Genomic DNA, 25,861 nt, shown 5'->3' on the forward strand with positions numbered 1-25,861 from the left:
AACGAAAAAGTTACGTTTGGACATCATACCGTTATGTCCGACGTCAATTATTGCATCTGGGGGGGCTATTCGCGTAATTTCACATGTCGCGGTTCTTTCTTTATTCGCGCACATTCTCTGTAGTGGTCTCTCTCCGTAGCTACCTCCCTCAGACGCCAGAGGCCCAAATCCATATTCTTCATATTCGATTCTTCTGCGAAGCCCTGATTTCTCCTTCAATCAAATTAAGCATCATAAATCTCAAACATTTCAGTTCAATTCATCTGATTTCTAACGAGTTTTAGTTTCTCCAGAGTTAATTTGCTAGTGCTGGTGTGCTGTCGTTCTTCTGAGCTTTCAATCTCGACCGTTCGATTCTATGGCGGCGGGGGCAATGGCGACCGCCGCCGGAGCCGCCGTACTTATCTACTACGTGTTTAATCGGAGGTTGGCGTCGCAAGTTGACACCGACGACGACGACAGCGATCGGAGTGGAAATCTCTCGAAGATGAGATCGGCGAGAAAGAGGCTCTCTCGGCGACCGGCGCAAGCGCCTGCCACGTGGCTCGAGTCGCTGAACACATTGTCCGATACGCTTCGGTTCACTTACTCTGAAACACTCGGCAAGTGGCCGATCGGCGATTTGGCCTTCGGCATTAACTACCTCATGCGTAGGCAGGTGAGTAATTCGCTCAAATTCGGGGTCTCTTTCTGCAAACTTCACTTCTCTGGGGGCAATGCTTCCGAAAGTTTCGTTATTTACATGTCAGGTCCCTGGTTTTGGTTAACTTGCAGGGTAATTTACAAGTTGCGAGTGTATATGCTGGTAGTGATAGTGTGCAGCTCAAAGGGTCTGGAATTATTGAGGAGTTGCATTATTACTTGAAGTTGTTGACGCTTTGTATGCTTTTTTCAAAGAAACCGTTTCCGGTGTTTTTAGAGTCCGGGGGTTTCTCTCAGGAAGATGTACTTCTTCAGAAGCCCAAGGCTGGGGTTCGTAAGCTCTTACCTTTACACTCTCTAACTACATTTGTTCATGTTTTTATTAGAAATTGCCTTTCTCAGTTCTCAGCTTGATGTGGAGGGATAACATTCCCTTATTGAGTCTAAACTCAATAATAACAAGGAACTCTTTAAGTATACGTATTTGTAGTGTAGGTAATGATACATAATATGAAATCCATGGATTCAAACAAGAGCTGCCCACATGCCCAAAATCCATAGTACTTATTCCTTCAACATTGTCTCATCACAACCAAAGTTTTATACTTCGTAGGGAAACTAAAAGGAAACACCTTCTTTTGGGGTTTTATCCCCCCTATCTCATAAAAATAAAAATAAAAATGGAAACACCTTCAAGAATCAAAATTTATGTGGAAATGAGAGATGGAAATCTATGTTAATAGAGTGATGCTGTTAAAAGCTCGGGAAAGGTGAACATTTATGTTAATGGACAATTTATGAGAAGTGAAATATGTGCTACAAGTTATTTCTATCGACCACTGTGTTTTGAGTTACTTGATAGTCATGTTGGCATATAATCTTCCTCACAACTCTATGCTTTTGTGATAAAGCATCCTTTAGTTTCATTATTTGCTTTAAAACTTGTGATTGATTCGTCTCTTAATTAGCACCACTATGCTTGCAGCTTCTGAAGCCTGCATTCACAGTTATTCGTGATAAAAACTCAAAATGCTTCCTTCTATTAATACGTGGTACACATAGCATCAAAGATACACTAACTGCTGCTACTGGAGCAGTGGCCCCATTCCACCATTCGGTTTTGCATGATGGTGGAATAAGCAACTTAGTCCTAGGATATGCCCACTGTGGGATGGTTGCTGCAGCCCGTTGGATTTCTATGATCAGTACTCCTTGCTTGCTCAAGGCTTTTGGTGAATATCCTGACTACAAAATAAAGGTAGATGCCGTTTCTGTAATTTAAAAATTGCATGCCACTTTGTCTACTAATTTGCCATTTCAAAATTGATCAAAAACTGTGTCGCTTTTCCTGCTTATACATGTTTTAAAACTACTAATTTTCCATCAAAATTGATGTTGATTAGTTTTAGTTTTAAAATTAATAAAATGTACAGAATTTCATAATACTAGGATGATTTATCTGTGCTATTATTCTTTCTAATTTTGAAATCTGCATATCAGGTTATTGGGCATTCACTTGGTGGTGGTACAGCTGCATTGTTAACATATATTCTTCGAGAGCGGAAAGAGTTCTCTTCAAGCACTTGCATTACATTTGCCCCAGGCATGTCATCTGAATTTCTTTTGTTAGTGGTTCTAGCATTCCATAATCATTTGTTCATGGAAATGCGCTAATAAATTAAGTAGATATAAGGTATCAAATATGACTTGTTACTTCTGAAGAACCGATTGGGCCATTCTATGCTTGAAGGTCATTCTGAGGTCTTTCCTATGGCTGCTTTGTTAGAAAATGCTCAATTGCTTGTACTGTAATTTTTGTTTTGCAGCTGCCTGTATAACGTGGGAGTTGGCAGAATCTGGCAAGCACTTCATCACTACTATCATCAATGGCTCTGACCTGGTGCCTACTTTCTCAGCAGCTTCTGTTGATGATCTCCGGTGTGAGGTACTGTATTTTCTCCACATTGAAATGGATGCATTAGCATTTATTCTTGCTGCTCATGAATAATGTAGTTCAATTCTCATCTGTTAGACATTTTCAGAATTCTTATTAGAATATGCCATCATCAGGTCACAGCTTCATCTTGGTTAAATGATTTGCGGGATCAGGTTGAACGTACAAGAGTTTTGAATGTTGTTTATCGCTCTGCCTCTGCTCTGGGTTCTCGTCTACCATCTATAGCTAGTGCAAAAGCGAGGGTTGCTGGTGCTGGTGCACTGTTGCGGCCAGTATCTAGCAGCACACAGGTAAATCTAATTTTTCTTTTATTTGATGACTGACTGTTAATCAGGTCCACTCTTGCTGACTTGTGGTCACGTGAGAAATCTAATTCACTGGTTTCTTTATGTTATGGTGTAGTAATTTGTACAATGTCTTTATGTAGAACTGTTAGTGAATTGGTGCTAATATTGACTCATTTGGTTGAACTACACTATACTGGTCTATTTGTTTAGTAATTAGACTGTTATGGAAACATCATCAAGTATATTAGCATCAAGCATCATTTGTGTGTGTGTGTGTCTCCTACTTTATGTGTGTTATGACAGGCTTTGCTTCTGCTCGGTAACTTGTAGGTTGTGATGAAGCGTGCACAGAATGTTGTTGTCAGAACTCATTCATCTATATCATCATGGTCTTGCATGGGTGCACGTCGCCGGAATGTGGGTCCATTATTGAATTCTAAAGCAGATGATTTGCCTGAAGCTTCTGTCGTATGTGAAAAGGATTCTGAATCTCAGACTGAAAGAGTGATCATAGATCCAATGCAGAATAACTTGGAATCTAGTTTTAGTGGCCGATCCGGTCATGATGACACCGATGAAGAGGAGCAGCTTTTGCCAGTGAATGAAAATACTACTACATCTACTGTTGGAGACATCACTGAAGGTGAGTTGTGGTATGAACTGGAGAAGGAGCTTACGAGGCGGGAGAATGACGTCAATGTCGAGGCCCAGGAGGAAGAAGCTGCTGCAGTGAGAGAAATAACCGATGAAGAAAACATGCTGGTTGATGTTGCAGAAAGCAATACGGCCATCTCTTCATTAGATGTTTCAGAGAGCCACCGGTTCTATCCCCCTGGCAGAATCATGCACATTATTTCTGCCCCTTCGTCTGATTCTATTAATTTAGATCATGATGGACCTATTGAAGAACATGTGGGTATATACGAGACACCTAGAGAACTGTATAGTAAGCTCCGACTTTCTAGGACGATGATTAATGATCACTACATGCCTATGTATAAGAAAATGATGGAATTGTTGATCAGGGAACTGGAAAATGATGAATCCAGTAGTTGTATGATGTGAAAAAAAATTAAATTAATAGAAAATATATTTATGTTGCATTGCCTTTCAGTAGTCAACTTTTGCTTCTCTTCCCTTAGCTTTTTTCAAAAGACAAAAAGCACTTTAGAAATAAGCCATTTTCGGTTGAGTCCAAGCTTCCGCATGCGTGGCTTAAAGCTCACTTGGAAACTTATTTGGTAAGAAAAGAAACAGCAACCACAATTTTCGCTAGTTGAACAACATCTGACTTGAGCTTTATAAAACCCATCCCCACCATTATCTTTCCCTTCTGTTGGAGGATAAGATCACAATCAGTATGAAATATAAAGAACACGATTGCTATAATTTACATCTCAAACAATACCATTTTTTTAAAGACTTGTCATGAAAAAGTAACCAGAAAATGCATGGTCCCTCCTGCATAACATATATTTGAGGCTCACAATCATGCAAGTCGTTTGACCTGTGATTTTGACATACCTGGTCCCTCAAAACAAGTGGCTCACTCAGAATCATAGCCTTGTGTTTGGTTTGGTGCATGATCTCATTGGACCAAGTAATGACTTTTTTAATCCCTTCCCTAATCCTCATTGGATGGAGCATTTCGTTCCCCACCTAATCTTCTTTTGATTAACAAACTTTCGCAATCACAACTTTGTAATAAACACTCTTAAATACTCTCCAAGATATGCTAATCTAATCTCCCCCTCCCTCATGATTAATTCTTTTTAATTACGCCGTACGAGTCTTTTTCCATTTGTTTAGTGTTTAAGACCGACTTTAAGTAGGAATATTCTGATTAGCAATGATAAATCCAATTAGTGCTTCCAAATCCACATAACACACGTATACCATTTGATGATATCTTAAACTAAAAGCATGGCCAAAGTGGGCACGGCTATATATATATATATATATATATATATATATATAATATGAATACGTTGATGTAACTCTCTCACAAGAATGTCGAAAAGGGCCATGACGCCTACATCACAGGGTGGCTAAGTTAACGGCAGACGATAGTCATTTCACACTCAAAGCATACTTTTGCGTACCCATACTTGAGCTTGCAAACAGAAGAAGGAGAAGGAGATGAAAATGGAGTATAAGCAAGACCAAACGTTTGTTTGATTCTTTCGTCGCGAATCAGTGCCGGACTGAAATCACACCAGGTTTTGCTTACTGGTTCTCTCTAGCTCTTTGATATTATAAGGAAAAAGAAAATATACATATATGTATAAACTTACAGATATATCAAAGGCTTGGCTTAGCTAGCTGATATAAGTTATACCAATTGAATAGATACTTATCTTTTGAAGTGTGTAATGATTTGGGACTGTAGGGGGCTATGGTGCTCTTTCCATCTCTTCTCGAAGGGCTGGCAAGAACCAGATCGCTCAAGAAAATGAAGAATTGTCATGAAGATGTTGCAAGGAAAACTGCAGAAGCATTGGAAAAGGAAGCGAAAAAGAATGAGCTGGTTTTGAGTTCTTCTTCTGGCATTGTTATGTCTGATAAGTCTAACAATTTTTCCTCTGTTTGCTCCAAGAGAGGCCAGAAGGGGATCAATCAAGATTGCTTATTCATTTGGGAGGTAAGTCCACAGTTTGAGAATGTTTTTCTATTTGTTGCAAATATGCTTGTTTCAAAACATATGCTATATATTTTCCATATTTTCACAAGCTGGGTTGGTAGGAATTTGGATGCCAAGAGGACATGATCTTTTGTGGGATATTTGATGGGCATGGCCAATGGGGCCACCATGTTAGCAAAAGGGTCAAGGAATCAATGCCTGCTTCTTTGTTGTGCAATTGGCAAGAGACTCTCACTTTAGCATCACTGAACCTCGACTTCGAAATGGAGATGGATAGAAACCTCCATCGGTTTGATATATGGAAGCAATCCTTTCTTAAAACGTATGCTGCCATTGACCAGGAGCTTAAGCATTCTTCTAAAATGGATTCTTATCGAAGTGGCGCTACAGCATCAACAATTGTTAAGCAGGTGATCAGAAGAAATTGTCATAATTTTTGAGTAGCATAGTTTACTTACTTTCCTTTCTTGTGTGGCAATTAAATATGCTGCCAGAAAACCTTTTTTCTGCTAATTATGTTATCCAACGGGTGCCAATCAAACCCTAAACCATAGGATCCAGACGTTTGATTTCAATATCCAGAATCTTGGACTGGTAGTGTTAGCTAGAGTGTAGCAATTGCAGGACAAGTACCCTTAAAATCTCCTCATCAATGATCTCCAGGGCGAACATCTCATCGTCGCAAATGTCGGTGACTCCCGGGCTGTCTTGGCCTTCATTTCAGAAGATGGGAGTTTGGTACCTCTTCAGCTTACAGTGGACTTTAAACCCAATATACCTCGTTGGTTTTCTCACTCTGTCTCTGTCTCTGTCTCCTTGATATACAAAATGTGTACATTGTACTTAAATATTTTGAGGCTCTTTGGGGACTCTTTCCTATTACAGAGGAGGCAGAACGAATAACAAGATCCAATGGACGAGTATTTTGCTTACATGATGAACCAGGGACTTACAGGGTCTGGATGCCAAATGGTAAGACACCAGGACTGGCAATATCAAGAGCCTTTGGCGACTATTGTGTTAAGGATTTTGGGCTTATCTCAGTGCCTGCTGTCAGTCAAAGGCATATCACCAGCAGAGACCAGTTTGTCATCCTAGCAACAGACGGGGTAAGCACATTTCAATTTATTTTCCAACTTTGTTCCAAATTGTATCAAGAAAAATTGCAGATGTGCACAGTAAAGCAACTCCATTGAACAAATCTTCAATGACTTTGCTTTGCTTCATCAGGTATGGGATGTTATCTCCAACGAAGAAGCTGTAAAGATAGTTTCCTCCACTCCAGATAGGAAAAAAGCAGCTAAAAGGCTTGTGGGATGTGCCACTCTTGCATGGAAGTCTAAGAAACGAGGCATCGCCATGGATGACATCTCAGCTATTTGCCTCTTCTTTCACGCTTCATCTTCACAACATGCCAACCTTATGAATCTATGATCTCACAAAATTCATGTGTAAAAAAATCTGGGTAGATGCCGATTACTGTTGCCTTAGTTTACTATGGGAAATGTGTATATTTATATGTATGCCTTTGTTGATTTGGAATGCTGTCAACTATGTAACAAGAAAGCCCAACATGATTCTATTTAACCAATTCTTAGATCCTGGAAAAGAAAAAAAAACCAATTCTTATATCAAATATTGAAAGAATCATAAATTAAAGCATCACGCACCAAAATAATCGAGGTATAATAAAGGATTAACGACATTTTAGTTTCAGAAGCCCCTTTACAATGATACATGCTTCAAGAATATTAATAATACAACATTTATAATCATAGCATTATACTCCTAGGTATTCTTAAAACACGTTAAACCCTTTATATTTAGTTAAGATAGATGGCTAAGAGTTTTATTGATAGCGAAAATTAAAAACCAACATTTTCAAAATAAAAATTTACATTATATTAACCTCGAGTTTTATGGATAAGAGTTTTTATGTTACTGTCGTTTACATAAAAACGACATAATTTTCAATAAACGACCTGATTTTCCAAGTTCCGACGGCACCCTCAAAAATAGAAGTCTGTCTCTGCCTCTGTGCGCGTCTTCTTCCTCATGACAACCACTGCTCTCCGTCTCTCGTTCCATCCATCTCCTCACTCACTCGCGCGCGCGCGTGCCCTCAACGCCAACCTCTCTCCAACTCCCACCTCACCTTCCCAGCACCAACCCCAACCCTACACAGCTCAACGCTCATTCCATTCCACCGGTCCCATCGCCGGCGACAGTCTCCTATCACTATGTCAGACTCCGGCCGATCAAGCTCTCCAGCGGCCCAGCCGCCACCGAAGGAACTCAACGAGGAGTCGGATTTCGAAACCATTCTCTCACCCGATGGTTACATCTCTATCTGTGGCTTCGGTTCCCTCCTCTCCGGTACGTACAAATTCAATCACCTACACCATCACCGTCGCCTTTTTGATGTGCTTGTTGTCGTACGCTGACTTGTTAACTGGTGCGGTGTGTTTGGGAGGTAGAGAGAAGCGCGAGGAGTACATTTCCGGACCTGATCAACTTCCGAGTTGCGTGGTTGAACGGCTTTCGTCGAACGTATGCTCACATGGCTCCCATTTTCTTCGAGCGTGGCATTGCCAAGCCTGAAACCAAGGTCAATCAAAGAAACTGAAAGAAAAATTTATGAAATGTTTATGCTTTTGTTGTTCGCGTATTCTTCAACGATTCAAAAGTATCAATTTTTGTGTTTGGTTCGTTTACAAGTTTGGGAAAACAATTTGTTATGTAAATTCTAAAATCTGAATTTTGTTGTTAATTTTATGAATGGGGCAGGAGATTGCAAGCTTGAGTGTAGAGCCTTGTGAAGGTGAAAGCCTTATAGTAACAGTGTTCGAGATTACAAAATCAGAGGTATAAAGTTAATGTTATGTGTGTTTCAGTGCCTGTTAAATATTGAATCTTTGAGAACTAGGTAGAAGGAAACTAGTTAATTCGATGAGAGCTAATTCGCAACTCATATGCTGATTTAACAACTTCAGATTCCAGCTTTTATCAAGAGGGAACCTGAATTTCGATTCCTAGCTGTAAGTTGCTAGATTGTTGCCTACCATCAAGTTCTTAATTTTTTATTAAAAAAACGATTTGTATTTTCATTTGGAATTATTGTTTGTCTTGCAGGTTCTGCCTGAAACACTTGATGGGAAGTCATTTGATAATCGAGCGGTGAGTGGAAAATGTGAATATGTAATGCCAATAGCTTCACCTTATTAGGCTTTTTTCCCCTGTACTTTCTAAGTTTAGTTTGGTTATTGGGGTGAATGAATGCAGGTACTTTGTGCTCGTTATAGTGATGAAGAGTTCTTCAGAGTTAGATGCAAAGGTAAATCTTCACTACTGTTTAATTTTAACAGTTTCCCAATTAAGATAGATAGTAAACAGAAATATAAGTGTAGTTAACTCGTAGTTTCTGAGAGCAATGTTAGATACGAAGAAATGCCATTTATGATTGGTTTTAGCCAAACGATTGTGCTACCCCATCCAATTCCATAATTTACCATTACATAATGATGGGGTATTGATGTTAATGTATGCTGCTGGTTTTTTCTGGCTGGATTTCAGGAAGTAAGGAGATGTATTTTCAGCTATTTGGACGATATGGCATTGATAAGATCTGGCGAGATGATATCCTACCTTGTCGCACTTACCTTCGGCATTGGTATGTCCTCACTTTTGATATACTTATTTGCTTTATTTGCTACCAAAAAGATTTGAATGATCCCCAACTAGCAGTCAGCTTACCAACTAGCAGTCAGCTTGAAAGAAATGAATGATCCTGGTCTGTCAGGCCAAAAGAACAAGCTCTTGAATTGTGACCCACATCTTATCAGTAGAAGTAATCAACTCATAGACCAACTTAATTGCACTTGAATGTGTTAGAGGACTAATGATGAATCTGATTAGTCAATATTTGTTTGCTTTGGCTTTTCTCCTTCGTCTCATCATTTGAGTTTGATCATGGGTAGGTTAATGGCTTTGCCAGTGCTTCTTTAAACAAGCTGCTTTGTCCTTTCAGATTTGTTTTTCTTTTTTGTTCTAAGATGAGAGAACAAAACAAACTTATTTGACATGTTAGAACCTTATTATTGAGTATCAATGAGTATGCTGTCTAGCAGACGTGGTATTAAACTAAAACTAGGACAGCATAGTCCTAATACTAGTAATCATTTTCTGAATTTACAGTGATTATGAGTTCCTTCTTATATGTAATAGGTCAGATAAGGATGGCTAACTACACTAGTATATGAGTTTTGTCCCTGCTCTCTCAAATATACATTCTTTATAGCAGCTAAACCCTATTCAATAGCCAGGGCATATTGTTTTGTTGAGAGTAGAAGACTCACTTGTTCTTAAGTTGACAATGTCTTCTTCTACTGTACGTAAGTTATTGTTATGTTTTGTTCTGTACAAGCTGTAATCCTATGTGATGTTGATTTGCTGCTAGAGATTTAGTCTTACATGACATACTTCCATTCCAACTACTCCTCATATGAATTATGAACTAAAGTGGATGATCAAACATCCATTTGTAGTGTCTTAGCAGCAAAGAATCTGAGCGAGGTGGCATACAACAACTTCTTGGATCACACTTTCCTTGGAGACCGTAAAACGACTATCCGCGAGTACCTTGCTACAACAGGTTCAGGCATTATGGAAGAAGAGCCTCCAGAGTCCCTCAAGACCCGGTATGGTGGTTAAGGCCATATGTTTAGAAAGCCTTGTTACATTGATTTGTCAAAAGCAGTAATTTGTATTTCAAAGATGCAGAAGGGATTTAATGATGTTGAGTTCACCTCGTGTGTTCCTATAGTTGTGTTGTATTCTATAAAATTTATCTCACTGCCCCTCCTATTATTTTTCCTCATTATTTGTGAACAAAATCAATATGCCGAGGCAACCATAAATTTAACAAACCATATATCAAGCCAACTATGGCCTGAGACGAGGCAACAAAAGATTGAGGCAACTATGAATCAATGTATCAAAGGAGTTAAGGCAAACCATACATGAATTTAAAAATAAAAATAAAAACCGAAGGAATTTCCTCACATACATACATTATACATACAGCCCTCGTGCTGGTACGTACATATCTACTTTTCTTCATTATTTATGAACAAAATCAATAGCCCAAGGGACCTAACAAAAATTCGTAGTTACTAAATAATTGTGTGTGTTTAGGACAGTCGCAACCCTTAACACTTCCGGTTTCGACGTATTTTTGGCGCAGTAGGCTGCAAGAGATTTATAAATTTGTGAACAATTTGTCCCACATCGACGTTTTAGTTAGTGAAGTGTATGGCTCTGCCTATAAGTAAAGAGAAGCCGGAGCCATTTGAGTTAACCTGTCCTGTCAGGGGTAGAGGATGACTCGTCAATGATCGCATAGAGACGGCGGGTCGTGCCAACACCTATTATTTCGAACACACTTTTCGTGCGTGCTAGTTCCACCCTACTTCGGTGGGCGTGCACGTCAATTTTTGAAAGCCTCGCCTCCACGGTGGGGCTCCAATTCTCTCTTGTTCCTGAAACTTTTCCTATCAATTTCTTTCAATTTCATTTGCTTTTTTGAATACCCCAGATAAAATTAACTCTCAAAATTGAATCAACCCAAGGGCAATTTTGAATGATTGGATGTCGAACATGAATTTCAAGCAACAAGTGGAATGAGGGAGAAAATGTTGAAGAAATACTGATTAGTTTGCTGGATTGAAATTAATGGCAGGTTTACTTACAATCCGTTAAAATCCGTAATCAAATATCCCTACAAAACTAGAAATCAAATATCCCCACGAAACTAGAAATCAAATCAACTACTAAGAATAATCACCGTTCCTTTTTTTTCTGTTTACTAACACACATGGGTAAAAATTCATAATCAAATATCCTGAAAACAGAAAATCAGATAAAGTAAACATGTCATAAGAAGATAATTTCCCTAAGCGCAGCCTTGTCCATCTGAGAAATTCTGAGCAAGTGTCATAACCAATGACAAGAATCAATTAAATTTATTCAACTCTTGTTTCTAACTACATTGTTTAAATAGTTGTAATGCAGAGCTTGCGCCTCTCTTCTCTTTCTCTATAACTTTAGTCTACAAATTCATTGGACGTATATTTTCCTTTCATAAAAATATGTGCAAAAACTAAAATCTGAAATTGAAGGCCGCCAAAGATGAGCTTGAATGAGTTACTTCAAAATCGTGTTCAATGAAATACTTGAGGAGAGGCATAATACTCGCTCTCCTTGAACACAGGTCTTAAGTCTTCTTTTAACATGAAATCCAAGGGGAACGATACAAGATGACCCTTCACAGATCCTAACCTCTCCATCGGATCTGCTTTCTTCATATCTCCATTCTGATATAATTCTATCTTCTCAGGAGCAATTCCTAAGTCGATTGTTGTGTGCCCGATTTTATCCTTCCAGTAGGCTATGTTTTGTCTGAATGCGGCTCTGCGCAAGGTCAACCATGCCAAGATGAGGCAAACAACTTGTTAGCACAGTAAGAACACAGAAGGATTAGCAAAAGACTAGAAATGCATATACCTGGAATGAATAAAATCATTTGGTATGCAAGAAAAGACATCTTGGTAGATTGTGGTATTTGCCTGTCCACCCAAAAAACAATATATGTTACTATTTACTTGCAGATAAAGAGCACAATATATATTCAGCAAAATCGAAGCTTCCACTTGACATCCTTCGACAAATATAAATCTGCTCATTAAGATATTTTTCTCCTAGTTTTTCACACCTTTGCAGTTGCCATCCAGATATCCTTGTAAGTTGAATCAACAACTGGGTCGATTATTTGATTCATCTGAGAACAAAATAAAAGATGTACAAAGACAATTAGCTTAGTGACTACTGCTGTTTAACGTATGACTAATTCATAAAACGCCCGAATTAAAAATCAACAATAAAGAAAACCGAAACAGCACAACTAGATTTACTAACCTCTCCAGCTCGAATACCAAGGTGTTCAGACCACAGTGACAAGCGAAGACTTAATGAAAACTTTCCAGCCTTCCATGGCTTTCCTCCCATATGCGAATTAATCATTTCTTTATCTTCAATAAGTAAACCAATCTAAAATACAGAATAATGTCAGTTAATGGAAGCTACCATGTAACCACGCATGTAGAACAGGAGCATAACAAAAGTGATTTTTATGCAGGAGCCACACCATACTGAAATCGTATGTATATGAGATAGTAAAATGCAAGTTTCGACCAAAAAAGGAGGAGAAAAGTAAGGAAGTTACTTCAACAGCAAAATTGATCGAAGTTACAAGGATAACTCGACTACTTTCACAAGGTTCATAATCCAACACATACATAGCCTAGGAAGTTCGAGCAATAACATCATAATTACAAGGAGTTCATGTGCCTTCAATTGGTAATATGGGAACTATTCACTGATCTACACATCTCATTGGCTATTTCATAGTTTGGCAAGTTATCTAATTTTTCAATGCAAAGCATAGGGCATTATTTATACTCCTATCTCCCTTTCAAATATGAATAAACACCTTAACACACTGGCTGGAAAAACACAAAAGAACAATTGCTCATTTGACCAAAATGGTAATAAATCTAGAAACAGATACAAGAAATTTAAATTATCAACAAAACTTAGATTCTACATTTCCAATTATTTGCCTATATGCTCAGTTCACATTACGTTGCATTTTATTCAGTATAAATGCATTATCAAGTCATTTAATGCACTCCGGCCTTTCATAACCTCAATATGATATAAAGCAGATATGCTCTCCAACTTTAAGGTTTGGAAACACCACCAAATGAAAATTAAGATAAAGCAGGAGAAACCAGAGCAGGAGAGATACCTCAGAATCTCTTGAGCCAAGCAAACTCCTATCATTGATGTTAGCTGATCCAATTAAAGTTGTACAATCATCAACAATCATGATTTTACTATGCACATAGACCTGCAGCGCCAAAAAAATACATAATGATGAGATAAAAGCTACAATCTTGACAAACATATGAACAATATCTTAGATTGGAAGGAGATGCATGTAGCAGACATAAGGTACACTGGTGCTAGGGAAATACCTGACTGCAGGCCACAGGACCGCCATCAAAGAGTTTACCATAAGATCTAAGGCCATAGAAAGAAATGTAATCATGTGTCTTTGGACCAAGAATTTCGTTAAGATTTTGCAATATTGAAAATTGTCCTCTGCAAATAGTTCGATATTGCCAATGCATAACAGCTCTGACAGATGCTGCACCAGCATCATCCAGACCCCCCTGTTAAACTACAAAATCAGCACAAGGAATACATGGACAAATATAGTTTTTTTTTGTCGGAACATGGACAATTTCCAAATGTGATAGATTTTGACAAGAACTGGAACCTGGAAGCCGGTATGAGTGGTATGACAATTATAACTCTAAAACACTTTTTATCATTGTATGCTCGCATAATACGTCGAAATAATGCTTCTAGCACACGATTCCGTATTATTTCATCTCCTGAAAGACCTGATATGAAGAATTGATTCTGGGAAGAAGTTGCCAAAAATTAAGAATAAGTCAGGAAAATAATCAACAGTAAAGGTCCCTTGACAAATAATAAAAGAAGTCAGATCATCAGCAAACCAGAAAGATCAGAAATATGATCATTTTGTTCATGGTAACATAATTTTTTTTTTACTAATATGTTCAAGTAATTGACACCTATAGTCACTATTGAGATGGCAATCAATATATAGTTTCCATCGCAGCTGTTTGGCTCATAAACATTGATAATGCCACATTGTTTCAAGTTCCATCCTTAATAAAAGGCTGTAATGAATACAACATGCATTAGAACAGCCATCATGGATTGTTTCCCTTTAGAGTCGGAAAAATTAAGAGAACTGTAGTGTAAATGATGACAAATTGACAAGAAATTGTGTATATACTTGCAAATTCATATTAAGCAACATTACTGCTTCTCAAATTGTGAACACAGTTCCAAAATGCTCTTTATTTTGAGCACATGTTTCCTGGCACATATAATATATCCATAAGTGTAACCGTAAGCTTAAGCACAAGATATGGTTACATAAAAACATTGAAATACATTAGGTATGAGAAACCTATTTTGTACCTCAATGTAAATAAAGTGCTCTGCTTTATCAATAAGAGAGCAATAAGCATTGTGAATACTCTCTTCAACTTGGCTTGTTCCTGCTGACCACTGACTGACGCTTCTAATAACCTGGAAGTGAAATGTTATTAGCAAAATACAGGATGCAAGGTCCACTATCACAACCAAACAGAAAGTAAACAGATAAACATTTACTACACATTAAATGCCATACCCCCTGACATTTCTGAATATCACCTCCTCAGAGGTTTATAGAGTACACAGCCCCTTGAAAGTTAACTATATTGAAAATTCTAAAGACATTGTTCTAAGGAGTAGGTTCTTCTATAAGGATACTTCAACTGACACTTAAGGCGGAGAGATATCACTACATAATACCATATAAAAAAGCAGATGACAAATCAGATACTAAAAGGCAAGTCAGAAATCAAATATTTGCAATAATACTTAATTTCAAAAGACAAAAGAGTTTTGGTCCACCTGACATCGACACGAACTACAAGGACCAACTTGTCCCGATTCATCTGTGAAACCACCCTTGTTGCCCCGCTCTTGTGTTTCCCACCACTCTGGATCCATGTTTTTCATGCCAGGCTGTGCCACCTCATCTGAACCAATTTTTCCATGTCGAGCCAAAGAATCAAGGTCATCTACAAAGCCTCTCATTGGCGTATCATGACCTACTGGTAGAATTTTTGACTTTCGGAAAGGGAAAGCAAGATTGTTGCTAACCCTGCTTGGCTGTTCAAGGAGATCAGGAGAGTCCATCCCATTTAGGTTTGGGTCTTCCTTTGGAGAATCCAGCCCATCAGCTTCTTGGGGTATAAGAAGTGGGATATCTTGGCAGGATGATATTGACGAATAGGAATCCTGCCTTCTATGATGGTTAGCATTCTTACTTTCAATCTCCATCTCTTGGCTTCTTCCCATGTAATGAGGAATGACCATGTGCTGCTGCGGCATAAGTAGTGGAATTGCTTGTTCGTTTGGAGCTTTATTTCTCTGAAAGAAAGCATATTCACTTAGAACACTATCTTCTTATTTATAAACCAAAATCATGCCATCTTGGCAGAATATCAACCTTTGCATAGTTCCAGCGCTGAACAAAATGTCTAGCCACGTCACGGCAGGGGGGTCCCCAAAGGGCACAGTGAACGTCATGCCAAGGCATACGAGGATATTTTTCACGATCCAGCTCATCTTTCATTGTATCTTCCCACGAATTTGGTTCAGATTCCCTAACAAGATTGTTACAAAACCATATTTCACAACAATGAAATCATTTCAGAAAAGATCTAGAGCCAAGTAAAATACAATTGACAGCAGAACTAAGCATATCAATTCAAACCCATAAATAAATAATGCCACGTAAAAATAATAAAGATAAATGAATAGAGTACAGGAATCATGTTTGATCATTTTCTGCGGAGAGTTGTCACTGGATAATCCTCGCGTAGTCAAGAAGCTCACCTTGGGTTGTAATAGTCCTTTCCAGGCCATACCAAAGGAGGGCAATCACCCACTTTATGCTCAGCAGTATCATAACGACCAAAGCATAAATCCAGTCCTCCAAGAAAGCAAATCTGATAATCAACAATGACAAGTTTTTCATGGTGGGACCTATATGTAACCAACATTTAATATCAGAAGCAGAAAAAAATACACGTAACACTTAACTAAGCAAACAAAATCCCCACATTACTTTGCCAGTACAGTGCATACCATAAGTAAACACCACTGGAAAAGTGGTCAGGGTAACGTAATACCCTCACATTCTCATGAATCCCAATAAGTTTCCTCTTGCTATAAACACTGTTTATTTTCAGAGCAAGAGCTACCTCCTTATAGAGAAGAATGTAAATCTGCAGGAACATTGACCCAAGGCATGTTTCAGTGTCAAAAAATTAGAAACAACAACAAAATCTCATTTTAGTGAACTGTGTTTAAGTCAATGGTCATAAATGAAGAACATGTCAAGAATTAAGGTTACAGATTGTATGAAAGTAAGGTTTACCTGAACCCCTTCCTTAGCTTTTGCTTCCAGTAAAGAATCAAGTTTAGAAGAAGCATGAGCATGAAAAGGGCGCCGCAGGTACAATTCTGGACACACCCACCAGCCACAAATAAATATCTGCATGGAACTTTCAATCATCACACAGAAGAAAATGTAACGGTAATAATTGTGAAATACAACTGAAATGTACCCAGTAAACTGAAAGGAACATACCTCTGATTTTGCATCCTCAATAGCAGAAGCAATTGCTTCAAATGCTGCCCGACCGTCTATGAACCATTGAGCTCGACTACCATCTTCAGTCAAGCCTCTCGGAGGCGCAAAAGAGCCAAAACGGTGAGGATGACACCAGCCCTCAGGAGGCCTGAGTCCAGCATCATTGATGGAAGCAACCCAATCTTTAACTTTAGAACTACTCTTCACTCTCAAATTAATGCTCCGGTTTCCACAAGCCACCTTTCAAAATTTCACATTATTCATCAGAAGATTGTATGGATATTTAATTAGATGGATAGTGCCGCCCACAAACTAAATACAACACAATAAGAGTGATGGAAAGGTCTTTTTAAAAACAAAGAAATTCGTCAGCCACCAGAAACTGGTGTATGTTCTTTATTATGAAGTAAATATAAGGTCAATATCTATCAGCACAGGGATAAGAAAGCAAACAGCAAAGACTTATATTCCAGAAGTCAAAGCTCTGCGTAGTGTAATATTCTAAGTTTTTACCATAAAGCACACAGTTTCATCCTCCTAGAGAATGCACACCCAAATAACATAAACCACAATATCTAAACCCCTCTACATTTAGGGGAAAAGCAATATGCAACCATATGATAGAATCGTTTATTCTTCACTCAAAATCAAGAAAAAAAATTACATGAACTGCAGTTATAAACTAGAAAGAAAGAAAGAAAAAAAATCCAGAGCACCACAGATAAACCAGGAAAAAAGAAAAGGCCTCAGTGCTGCTAACCTTAAATGCATGGCGTAGGGGATTCCGCTCTTTTATTTCTTTCGCTAGTGATAGCCGGCCATCCCCATTCCCATCCGAGGCTGGTAGTACATCAAATACAATTATATCTAAAGGTTGGGTATCAAAAGGATCTGCCAGCAAGGCCAAGAATCCTGGTTTTAATACAGCCCAAACCTGCACAGAATCAGTTCGAGGGTAATGCCAAAGACAACAGGTGATAAAACATACCCTAATTCAGAAATAGTTAAAAAGGATGAGAAGGTTATGCATATGATACTCTAATCTTGTATACCAATTGTCCAAATATAGAATCTTCTGTCGGTGATTTCAGCCTACATTTGGTTTCCCACCAACAAATAACCTAGATTTCTTCAGGAATCAACTTCAGAATATCTAAGAACTCACGGATCTAACTCTCACAGGCAGATCACTAAGATGATTGACGAGTCCATAACTTTTTAACCAATATAATATAAAGCGAACTTATCAAAAGGAGGACTTCATTACCTTTTGCCAATTGTCATTACAACAACTGAACCAACGACATGCACAACATTTCCTGAAAGCTTCATCCCTTGGAATTTTTGGTAGATGCTTCACCATCACATAGTCTTCTTTTAGTTTTGGTCCATATTCTGGAGAAAATGATAACATAGAGACCTCCAAGAATTTGCACACCTGCAATACATAATTATTGAGGGTAAGGCCATAAGGAATTATGAAACAATAATCAATACAGGTGTGTTGAAAATAAATTGAAATTAGCAAATTGCAAAAAGTTAAAAGCGGTGGACTTTCAAAAGTCATCACTATAAGATGATTCAAGGATATGTCCTGGAACTCCAAAGGTTTAATGATTATTATGACAAAAAGACGATATATCTGATAAATAATGCCATTGACTATTGATAATTTCAATTCAAAATAGTTATTTAGATCGACACATATGATTGATCTTTAGAAAGAGCAAGCACCAAGCACACCTCTCGAGAGTTCACAATGTCCATGTTTCCTAGAAAGTGGTTCAGATATCCTTGCATGGCAACCTTTGATCTATCTGACATAGATTGCTGCCTACCGAGCGCTGGCCGGATGATTGGCAGAGCAGCGCTAGATGGAACATCTCTGAGCAAAAGATGCAACTATAAGATTTATGACAATAATTCAACAAAAACGGAAATACTTCATGGGATGAGTTGTTCTTAAACACATGGCTTTATAAGTAGTAACCTGTTTTTAGCACTTTCTTCGTTATGCAGGGGAACAGTCTCATCATCGGCGTCCTCATCATCTTGTACCACTTCAGTGTGATCTCCTATTCCTAGATTTTGAAGCCATTCTTTAACCTTTAATATAATGTTGCAAACGATATTAAATCCCAAACATTCCCAAGTAAGCAGCTAACTGCCAAAGGGCATAGAAGAGTGAAAATACAAACTGGCATGCGCTTGTAAACTCAGATGATAAAATCTAAAAGACAGACCTGTTCTTGCTTCTCGTGAATTTCCTCAAAAAATGCCCGTTTCTTCAATGCAAAATGCAAATAGAAGACATGTGAAGGTTTCTTCAATAACCGCCACTTAAACTAGTTGAGTAAAATAACACACACAATTAGTACATCATCATCATCATCATCATAATATGAAAAAGTAATAGCATTGCGGTAGTCATAATCACAAACAACATTACCAACATAAAAAACATAAAAGTAAAAAGCTAGAACTGCTGAACTTGATAAAAAAGAGAAAATTCGAAAGGCCTGACCCAATTTGGAAATAATCAGCACTCAACATGTATACTATCTAACAATGCTCCTATCAATCTGGGAAAGAAAATAGAAATAGAATGAAAAACTTCTAGATAAGTTAAAAGTTATTTTCAATTTTCTTTCTAACATCCTGATATTGAACTTGGTTTCCTCTTATCCAAGTTTTCTCGGCATCCAAACACATAATTCAGATAGAAAACTGAAATTGAAGCAGCATGCAGGCGATCTCAGGCAAAGAGAAACAGAGAATGAGTGAAAAGCATGAAGAGAGAGATCGGTGCTCGCCTGCTTGTATTGGAACTCGATGGTGTAAGAGAGAAGCATGGGGCTGAAATCACCGGCATCGGGACGAGAGACGGAGACGATGGTGGCGCTCGGCAACTCTTCGAAAATCCGAGCCGGCTCGAACGACGACAGGCGGCACAGAAACGACGACGGCGACGTCGCCGTATCGGATCGCATTTGGACGTAGCGGGACCCACTCCCCGATATCAACTGCTCCGATTCCATTGCTCTCGGCTTTCGATCACTTCGAGAGATTGATCGAAAAAAAATAAATTTGATCCACTTTGTATAATTGTATAATTATTATTTGAAAAATTAAAAATGTAATATAAAAATATCAGAGGAGAGAGAGTGGGAGACGGAATTGGCCAGTTTTGGACCGTTAGTTGGTTCACTGCACCACAAAGCAACAACGTGAAACGGCTCAAAACCTGAAAGTGGAAACTTCGATTTCGCCTATGGTTAAGAGAACGACGTGGGGAGCCTTTTTTCTTAACTTTCTCGGTAGTCCGCGTTTCAAGAACCTGACGGAAGAGAGCATGTTTTATAAACTTTCTTCCAACTATATATGTCATGTCCCAAACAAATTGTGTTTGTGTCCTGATTAAATTTAACATTTAATTAATGTCGGTAATGAGTTGGGATTTATATCCATCTAACAGTCCTAAATTCAAAATATGTTGGTCAACTTCTTGGGGCTACTAGAATGGTCTTGTGCTTGCTTGAAATTTGCTTGCTAGAATGGTCAATTTTGAAAAATGACAACCGTAATTATCATGTCATATCCACAATTGAGCTCTTTTTGTCTTCAAAAGAATGACAACCATAAATAGAAGAAGATAAACGTATCATAGCTTTATTAGTCGAGAATAACAAAATAGTGATATTCCTTCTCACTTTGAGAAAGAGCTTTATTAGTCGAAAATAACAAAATAGTGATAGTTCTTCTCACTTTATGAAAGTCTTTCTCAAGAAACAGTCTTGCTTTGTCTTCAAAAGATCACATGCTAATAATTGAGAGGTACTTCAACTGGGTATAAATTGCTTAATTCGACTGTTGTTTCCTTTCTCAGCTAACAGAGGAACTAACGTAGGCACGAAAAAGACCCGTTCACTCTTGGTTGGGAAGAAGATTATCAATCTAACGATTAACAGAACATAATATTCTGGAATGCGGGAGCACCATGCATTTTTACAGAGCTGCAAAAGAAAAAGGCATTTCCATAAATCTTTCCAAAAGGAAAAGAAGACTTCGATTCGCTCATGCCCAAAAGCTCCAAAATGGATTCTCACAACAAAGGGACCATCATATTAAAGCTCTACTTTCATCCATGTATGGGTATGGGTATGGGTATGGGAATGGGTATGGTCTGATACAGTTGTTATAAGCTTTAACATTTCAATATGCATCGACTGATATATCCACTAATGTCAGAAACACATCATTCAACGTTTAAGAAAATGGTACTGCTGCAACTCACTAAGTTCAATGGTTTTAGATTGCAAAATTTGCCACAAAAAACAAAAAAGAACACATTAAAATAAATAACACACAATATAACTTCTATAAAGAATTAAACTTAAGAGCATTAATGTCTAGAGATCTTGTTCTTCAGTGCTCAAAGGAAAGGTCTATCAAAACTCTCACTTCTTTGCTTTCTTCGTGCCTCCCCTACAGAATCGAACAGGAAACTTTCATGAGCCTTTTGTCCAACAGTAAATGTACACAACAAAATTTCAAGTAAACTTACTCAGCCTGTTGGGGTGCAGGTGTTGGTGCAGCTCTCTCTCCAGGTCCCTGCAACATCCAGACAACACCACGAAATTAAAGGCCAAAAGCTGTGTTACAACATGCAAACAAATAAAACTTGGAAATAACTAGCAGATAACATTCCTATCCATCTACTCTGTGTTAGTGTTCCAAACCAAAACAACCTTAAATTCTTTCTTTCCACCTAATTAACACCCAAACATGAGAGACACATAAGAAAAAAGGGACATTTGAAGTGATTTTCTTAATGTCTAAACTTACTTGTGCCAATCTTTCCTCACGCCGAGCCAACTTTCTCTCCCTGCTGGCCTTGTTTTTAGCACGCTTGGCTTCAAACTGGTCAGACAGAGTCTTTTCTCTTGCCTTCTCGGCCTTTGACTTGTGAATACTCTCCATCAGCACACGCTTGTTCTTAAAGACATTACCTTTCACCTTCATGTACATGTCATGGTACATGTGCTTGTCAATTTTCTTGGACTCACGGTACTTACGGAGTAAGCGCCTCAAAACACGCATTCTCCTCATCCAGAGGATTTTGGTGGGAAGCCTTGCCTCCCTGGTACCCTTACGCTTACCTGGAAAAAATTAGTAACACAATGAAATCTTTACTATGTCCTTAAAAGTAGTAGGATTCACAAAAGAAACCCAAATGAACTAAGACGGTTCATGGAAGGAACGATAACAGTAAAATGCCAAAAAGAAATGAAACAAGACCATCATTTCAACATGAAACACATACCATGTCCGGAGTGACGACCCTTCCTCTTAGCCTCCTTCATTCTCCGAGCACGAGAACGCGAGTGGATCTTTGTTGGTTTCCTGATGATGAAACCATCCTTTACCAGTTTCCTAATGTTTTGCCCTGAAATTGGACATTATTATTTATACATCAAAGTCAAAATAAAACCCGGAGCAAGATAAACTAGTCTGAAATGGAGGGAAAAAACACAAAAAAAGATAAAGCACAGTTTGCATCGTATAAACTATGCGGGGAAAGGGTAATTGCTAATATAGCAGAACCATTGCAGCCAGGACTCAAAATTATCCAGTGATCTCATGACTCCCTTTACGATTCGACCCTTCCAACATAGAGAAAGTAAAATGCGGTGTTTTTGGAACATAAAAGCAAAATGTAACAAACATTATGGTGCCACTAAAATACATCTTGATAAACCCAAATAAAAGAGAAAACAATAGAAGTCCCAACCACAGAAACCAGCTGAACAGTTTAAGCTAAAACTGACTGACAATATTAAGAATCTGAATTGAGAGCAGGCCAACTGCACCCATACTTGTACCACAAATGACACGTAAACGTATATCAAATTTGAAGCGACCATCTCTAAAAACGACAATGTACAGTATATACTTGAATCATTTATGATGACTGATTGAAAATTGGTCTTACTAATAACACATACTATAGCAAAAATGACCATCAACATGAACTAAACGCCACGATTATGACAGAAATGCTCTCACAGAAATTCAATTAAGCATAAAACCCAATCCAAATCTTATATTCCACACTGGTCCACATAATATTTCTAAAATTCCAACTGATTCAGATCCAAACCCAAAAGACAAAGAACTTGATTTGAAACGAACTGGATGAAACTCTGAAAATGACAGAGAGTTACGTACTGGAGTTGGCCATGGAGATTTCGTTGACCTCATTGGGATCGAGCCAGACCTTCCCTCGGCCACACTTGAGGACGCTAGCGGAAAGCCGCTTCTGGAGCTTGAGCGACACCATTGCTGCTCTTCTGGGGCACCGCCTAGGGTTTTACGGGAAAGAGAAAACTTGGGAGGCTCCTATTGAGGTAGGGGATGGGTATATAAGGTTAGGGTTTTTTCAGCGGCTGAAATAGTTTGAGAGTAGCTTACGACTTGACGAGTTGAGAAATGTGGACTACGCTCGACGCATAACGAGGTTGCGTAAAGCCCAATATAATGACGCGGAATAAGGTTCCCTGAAGCCCAAGATAGTGGCACAAATTCTCCAAGTCCTAGCCCACTTTTAGATTTTTGGATCCAACTACATAAAATCCCCAAACTTTGAGTGTCGTTTCAAATTCATACCCGAACTTGTAAGATTCTACAAATTCATATTCTCCCAAAAAAAAAAAAAAAAGAGGCTTGCCAACTCTACGGCACTTCCTAATCCCCTCAAGGGCCTTTCGCATGATCATGTTCAAGATCAAGACATGACTAGACTTACGAAAATCTTACATCCAAACATCTTTGTTGGCAACACCGTTAAGTACAATACGATACGGAATTATTCTATAGTGAGAGTCTTATCTATGATTCTTAGGTGATGTCATATCTCTTCATTGTTGAATACAGCTAATTAATTTGATTTAATGGCTAATTAATTTGATCTAATATTTAAGAAATATGATTTCACTTAAAAGAACTATATATAAGGCTCTCACTATAGAACTCTTGTACAATACGAGCAACCTCAGAACCTGTCCAATATGCTCGGGCTTTTGTCGAGTCCTCTGACGGGGCCAGTAGAAGATGTTTGGAGGCTGATTCTATTTGACTTCGACACGTCAATATAGTACAGTAGCCACCCGCCGACGAATAACACGTGGCCTATACACAGCTGTCTTCAATTCCGTCTGGTATTCCACAATTTTGACAATTTTCATCTTTTCCCTTTCACCGTCCTTATTTTCCCGCACTTTCCCGGAAAATTTCCCAACCAAAAATCACATCCTTTTAGACTCCAAATCCCCAGCCAAATTAGTCAAATTCACTCTACCCAGAAAATTGAACCCAGCGGTGATGGACGTCTCTCTCCTATACGACACCGTTACAGTCGCCACCACCGCACAGGGCCTAGGGTTCGCCAAGTTCCTAATTCGTCACCATGATCTCACCTCCAACAACCAAATCTCAATCACCGACTCTCATCCAGATCAATCCTCGCCGTCCAATGGAGTCCCCCAGATCTCCGCCGTTATTTTTCCCGTCGACGCTGTCGCTCCGCCGCGTGTCAGGCCCAATTCTCACAAAACCGCCACCCGAACCCTCCTTCGCAAAAAACGCCGCACCAGACGGAGATCGTCGAGCGGCGACGATTTGAACGACGGCGGAGAAGAGGATGGTGGGTTTTTCGGCGGAGACGGTCCGTTTTTCAACGGAGGCTGGGGCGGAAGCGGAGGTGGTGGCGGGGGTTGGAATTTCGATAGATTTGGAGGGCATAATTGGGATGAGTCGTCGTCTTCTTCGCCGTCGGATCCTGCGTTTGATTTCGTGTACGAGGTGATGTGTTGGATTGCGCTTTCGAATTGCGTGCACTTCGCCTTCAAGAGGGTTATTCGTATCGTGGCGGATGGGTTGGGCGATGCGGAGAGAGCGAAGGTGCCGATGAGATTGACTTCGGTCTGCTGATGCGGTACCGTTTCGTTCTCAATGCTTAACGTATCAAAAAGGGGATACAAATCTGGTTTTAATTTATGTGTTGGTTGGGTTTACATTTGATGCTCAAATTTGTATATATATTGGCATTATTTTTATAAATAGATGGTTTGATTATGTTAATAATGCATTTTTCTTTGAATTACATCTATATATGGTTGTGCAAGTATGAGCTAATGCTAATTTTTAGGGTTGCAAAATGAAGTTTCTTTTTAAAAATAGGAGGAAGGACACTGAGTTATATAATGTACAAGGATCGGGATGATAATTTCGGCAGTTTTGCCAGGAAAACATTGAATGTAAGCATTTCAAAGTGTGACTTTTTAGGATTAAAAAACTGATGTGTAGACCCTGATCAAGAGGTGGAGATATAAGAAGTTACTTTGTTTATGGAAAAGTTAGGTCTAGTAATACTTTTATATATGATAGTCCTCCACTGGGACTTGTTTTCTCAAAGTTGAATATGGAAGTTTTGACAAAAGTAGTTCTGTAATATTGGTATCTTAAGTCTCACGCGCACTATGAGGCGGCTATATCTTTTAATGGATTGGTTTAAATAGCTGGTTTCATATGAAATTGAACAGTGTGTACTGTGTAGTATTGAAGTGAATTGCCCTTGTATCTGATTTTAGATGTGGGCACCGATAATTAGAATGATCATTTCTTTGTGTGGTTGCTGGGTTTGAGACTGATGGAAATTTGGAAAAGAATAGCATCACAGAATCTTATACAAGTTTCTTTTAGTGAAAAGGTAGAGGGTAGGATTGTGCAGTGAAGAAAAATCCATGTAACAAGAGCTGAATGGGGCTTAGTACATATTTGCGTCAATCTGTACGGTATGGAAGTAAATAAAGAAATCTAATGAGTAGTTTGGTTCTGTCATGAACTTTGGAAGCAAGATCTTAAGTGTTGGTTGTTGGTTGTTGGTTTCAATCATTGGTACAGCATGGTAG

General features: G+C 38.6%; 6 protein-coding genes across 7 annotated transcripts; 4 read left to right on the forward strand and 2 right to left on the reverse strand.

Moving 5' to 3' along the window:
- The first annotated feature begins 122 nt into the window (after positions 1-122).
- On the forward strand, positions 123-3,989 carry LOC103323143 (lipase class 3 family protein). Its single transcript, XM_008225108.3, has 7 exons — positions 123-658; positions 775-972; positions 1,628-1,900; positions 2,143-2,245; positions 2,469-2,587; positions 2,713-2,889; positions 3,217-3,989. Exons 1-7 carry the CDS (start codon positions 359-361, stop codon positions 3,949-3,951), a joined length of 1,905 nt encoding a protein of 634 aa, XP_008223330.3. The 5' UTR covers positions 123-358; the 3' UTR covers positions 3,952-3,989.
- Positions 3,990-4,880: 891 nt separating this feature from the next.
- Positions 4,881-7,069, forward strand: LOC103323073 (Protein phosphatase 2C family protein). Its single transcript, XM_008225034.2, has 6 exons — positions 4,881-5,105; positions 5,276-5,527; positions 5,629-5,937; positions 6,191-6,308; positions 6,413-6,636; positions 6,758-7,069. Exons 2-6 carry the CDS (start codon positions 5,282-5,284, stop codon positions 6,959-6,961), a joined length of 1,101 nt encoding a protein of 366 aa, XP_008223256.2. The 5' UTR covers positions 4,881-5,105; positions 5,276-5,281; the 3' UTR covers positions 6,962-7,069.
- Positions 7,070-7,567: 498 nt separating this feature from the next.
- Positions 7,568-10,403, forward strand: LOC103323072 (uncharacterized). Its single transcript, XM_008225032.2, is given in 9 exon segments — positions 7,568-7,637; positions 7,640-7,903; positions 8,005-8,135; positions 8,315-8,392; positions 8,521-8,565; positions 8,660-8,704; positions 8,810-8,861; positions 9,101-9,197; positions 10,072-10,403. Coding segments are annotated over 9 exon segments (933 nt in total). The 5' UTR covers positions 7,568-7,582; the 3' UTR covers positions 10,238-10,403.
- A 1,118-nt stretch (positions 10,404-11,521) lies between these two features.
- On the reverse strand, positions 11,522-20,240 carry PLDP1 (phospholipase D P1). Of its 2 annotated transcripts, XM_089045851.1 has the most exons (20): positions 19,706-20,231; positions 19,136-19,237; positions 18,883-18,998; positions 18,636-18,777; positions 18,160-18,330; positions 17,653-17,826; positions 16,890-17,132; positions 16,677-16,793; positions 16,385-16,524; positions 16,133-16,282; positions 15,744-15,900; positions 15,143-15,664; positions 14,663-14,773; positions 13,929-14,071; positions 13,621-13,822; positions 13,392-13,493; positions 12,500-12,631; positions 12,297-12,362; positions 12,089-12,150; positions 11,522-11,995 (listed from the first exon to the last, which is right to left on the reverse strand). In XM_089045851.1, exons 1-20 carry the CDS (start codon positions 19,928-19,930, stop codon positions 11,746-11,748), a joined length of 3,327 nt encoding a protein of 1,108 aa, XP_088901977.1. In that variant the 5' UTR covers positions 19,931-20,231; the 3' UTR covers positions 11,522-11,745. The 2 variants fall into 2 exon arrangements, 1 of the variants encoding a protein (XP_088901977.1); XR_016124098.1 differs by lacking the exons at positions 11,522-11,995; positions 12,089-12,150; positions 12,297-12,362 and having other exon boundaries at positions 13,621-13,818; positions 13,926-14,071; positions 19,706-20,240.
- Positions 20,241-21,157: 917 nt separating this feature from the next.
- Positions 21,158-23,352, reverse strand: LOC103323070 (Ribosomal protein L19e family protein). Its single transcript, XM_008225030.3, has 5 exons — positions 23,121-23,352; positions 22,216-22,338; positions 21,738-22,051; positions 21,457-21,503; positions 21,158-21,377 (listed from the first exon to the last, which is right to left on the reverse strand). The coding sequence occupies exons 1-5, from the start codon at positions 23,230-23,232 to the stop codon at positions 21,350-21,352; spliced, it is 624 nt and encodes a 207-aa protein (XP_008223252.1). The 5' UTR covers positions 23,233-23,352; the 3' UTR covers positions 21,158-21,349.
- A 631-nt stretch (positions 23,353-23,983) lies between these two features.
- Positions 23,984-25,034, forward strand: LOC103323068 (glycine-rich protein). The gene has a single exon (XM_008225029.3). It carries the CDS (start codon positions 24,273-24,275, stop codon positions 24,879-24,881), a length of 609 nt encoding a protein of 202 aa, XP_008223251.2. The 5' UTR covers positions 23,984-24,272; the 3' UTR covers positions 24,882-25,034.
- The last annotated feature ends 827 nt before the right edge of the window (positions 25,035-25,861 follow it).

Source organism: Prunus mume, linkage group LG2, assembly GCF_029339155.1.
Source record: "Prunus mume cultivar Tortuosa linkage group LG2, ASM2933915v1, whole genome shotgun sequence".
In the NCBI taxonomy this organism is placed as follows: Eukaryota; Viridiplantae; Streptophyta; class Magnoliopsida; order Rosales; family Rosaceae; genus Prunus; species Prunus mume.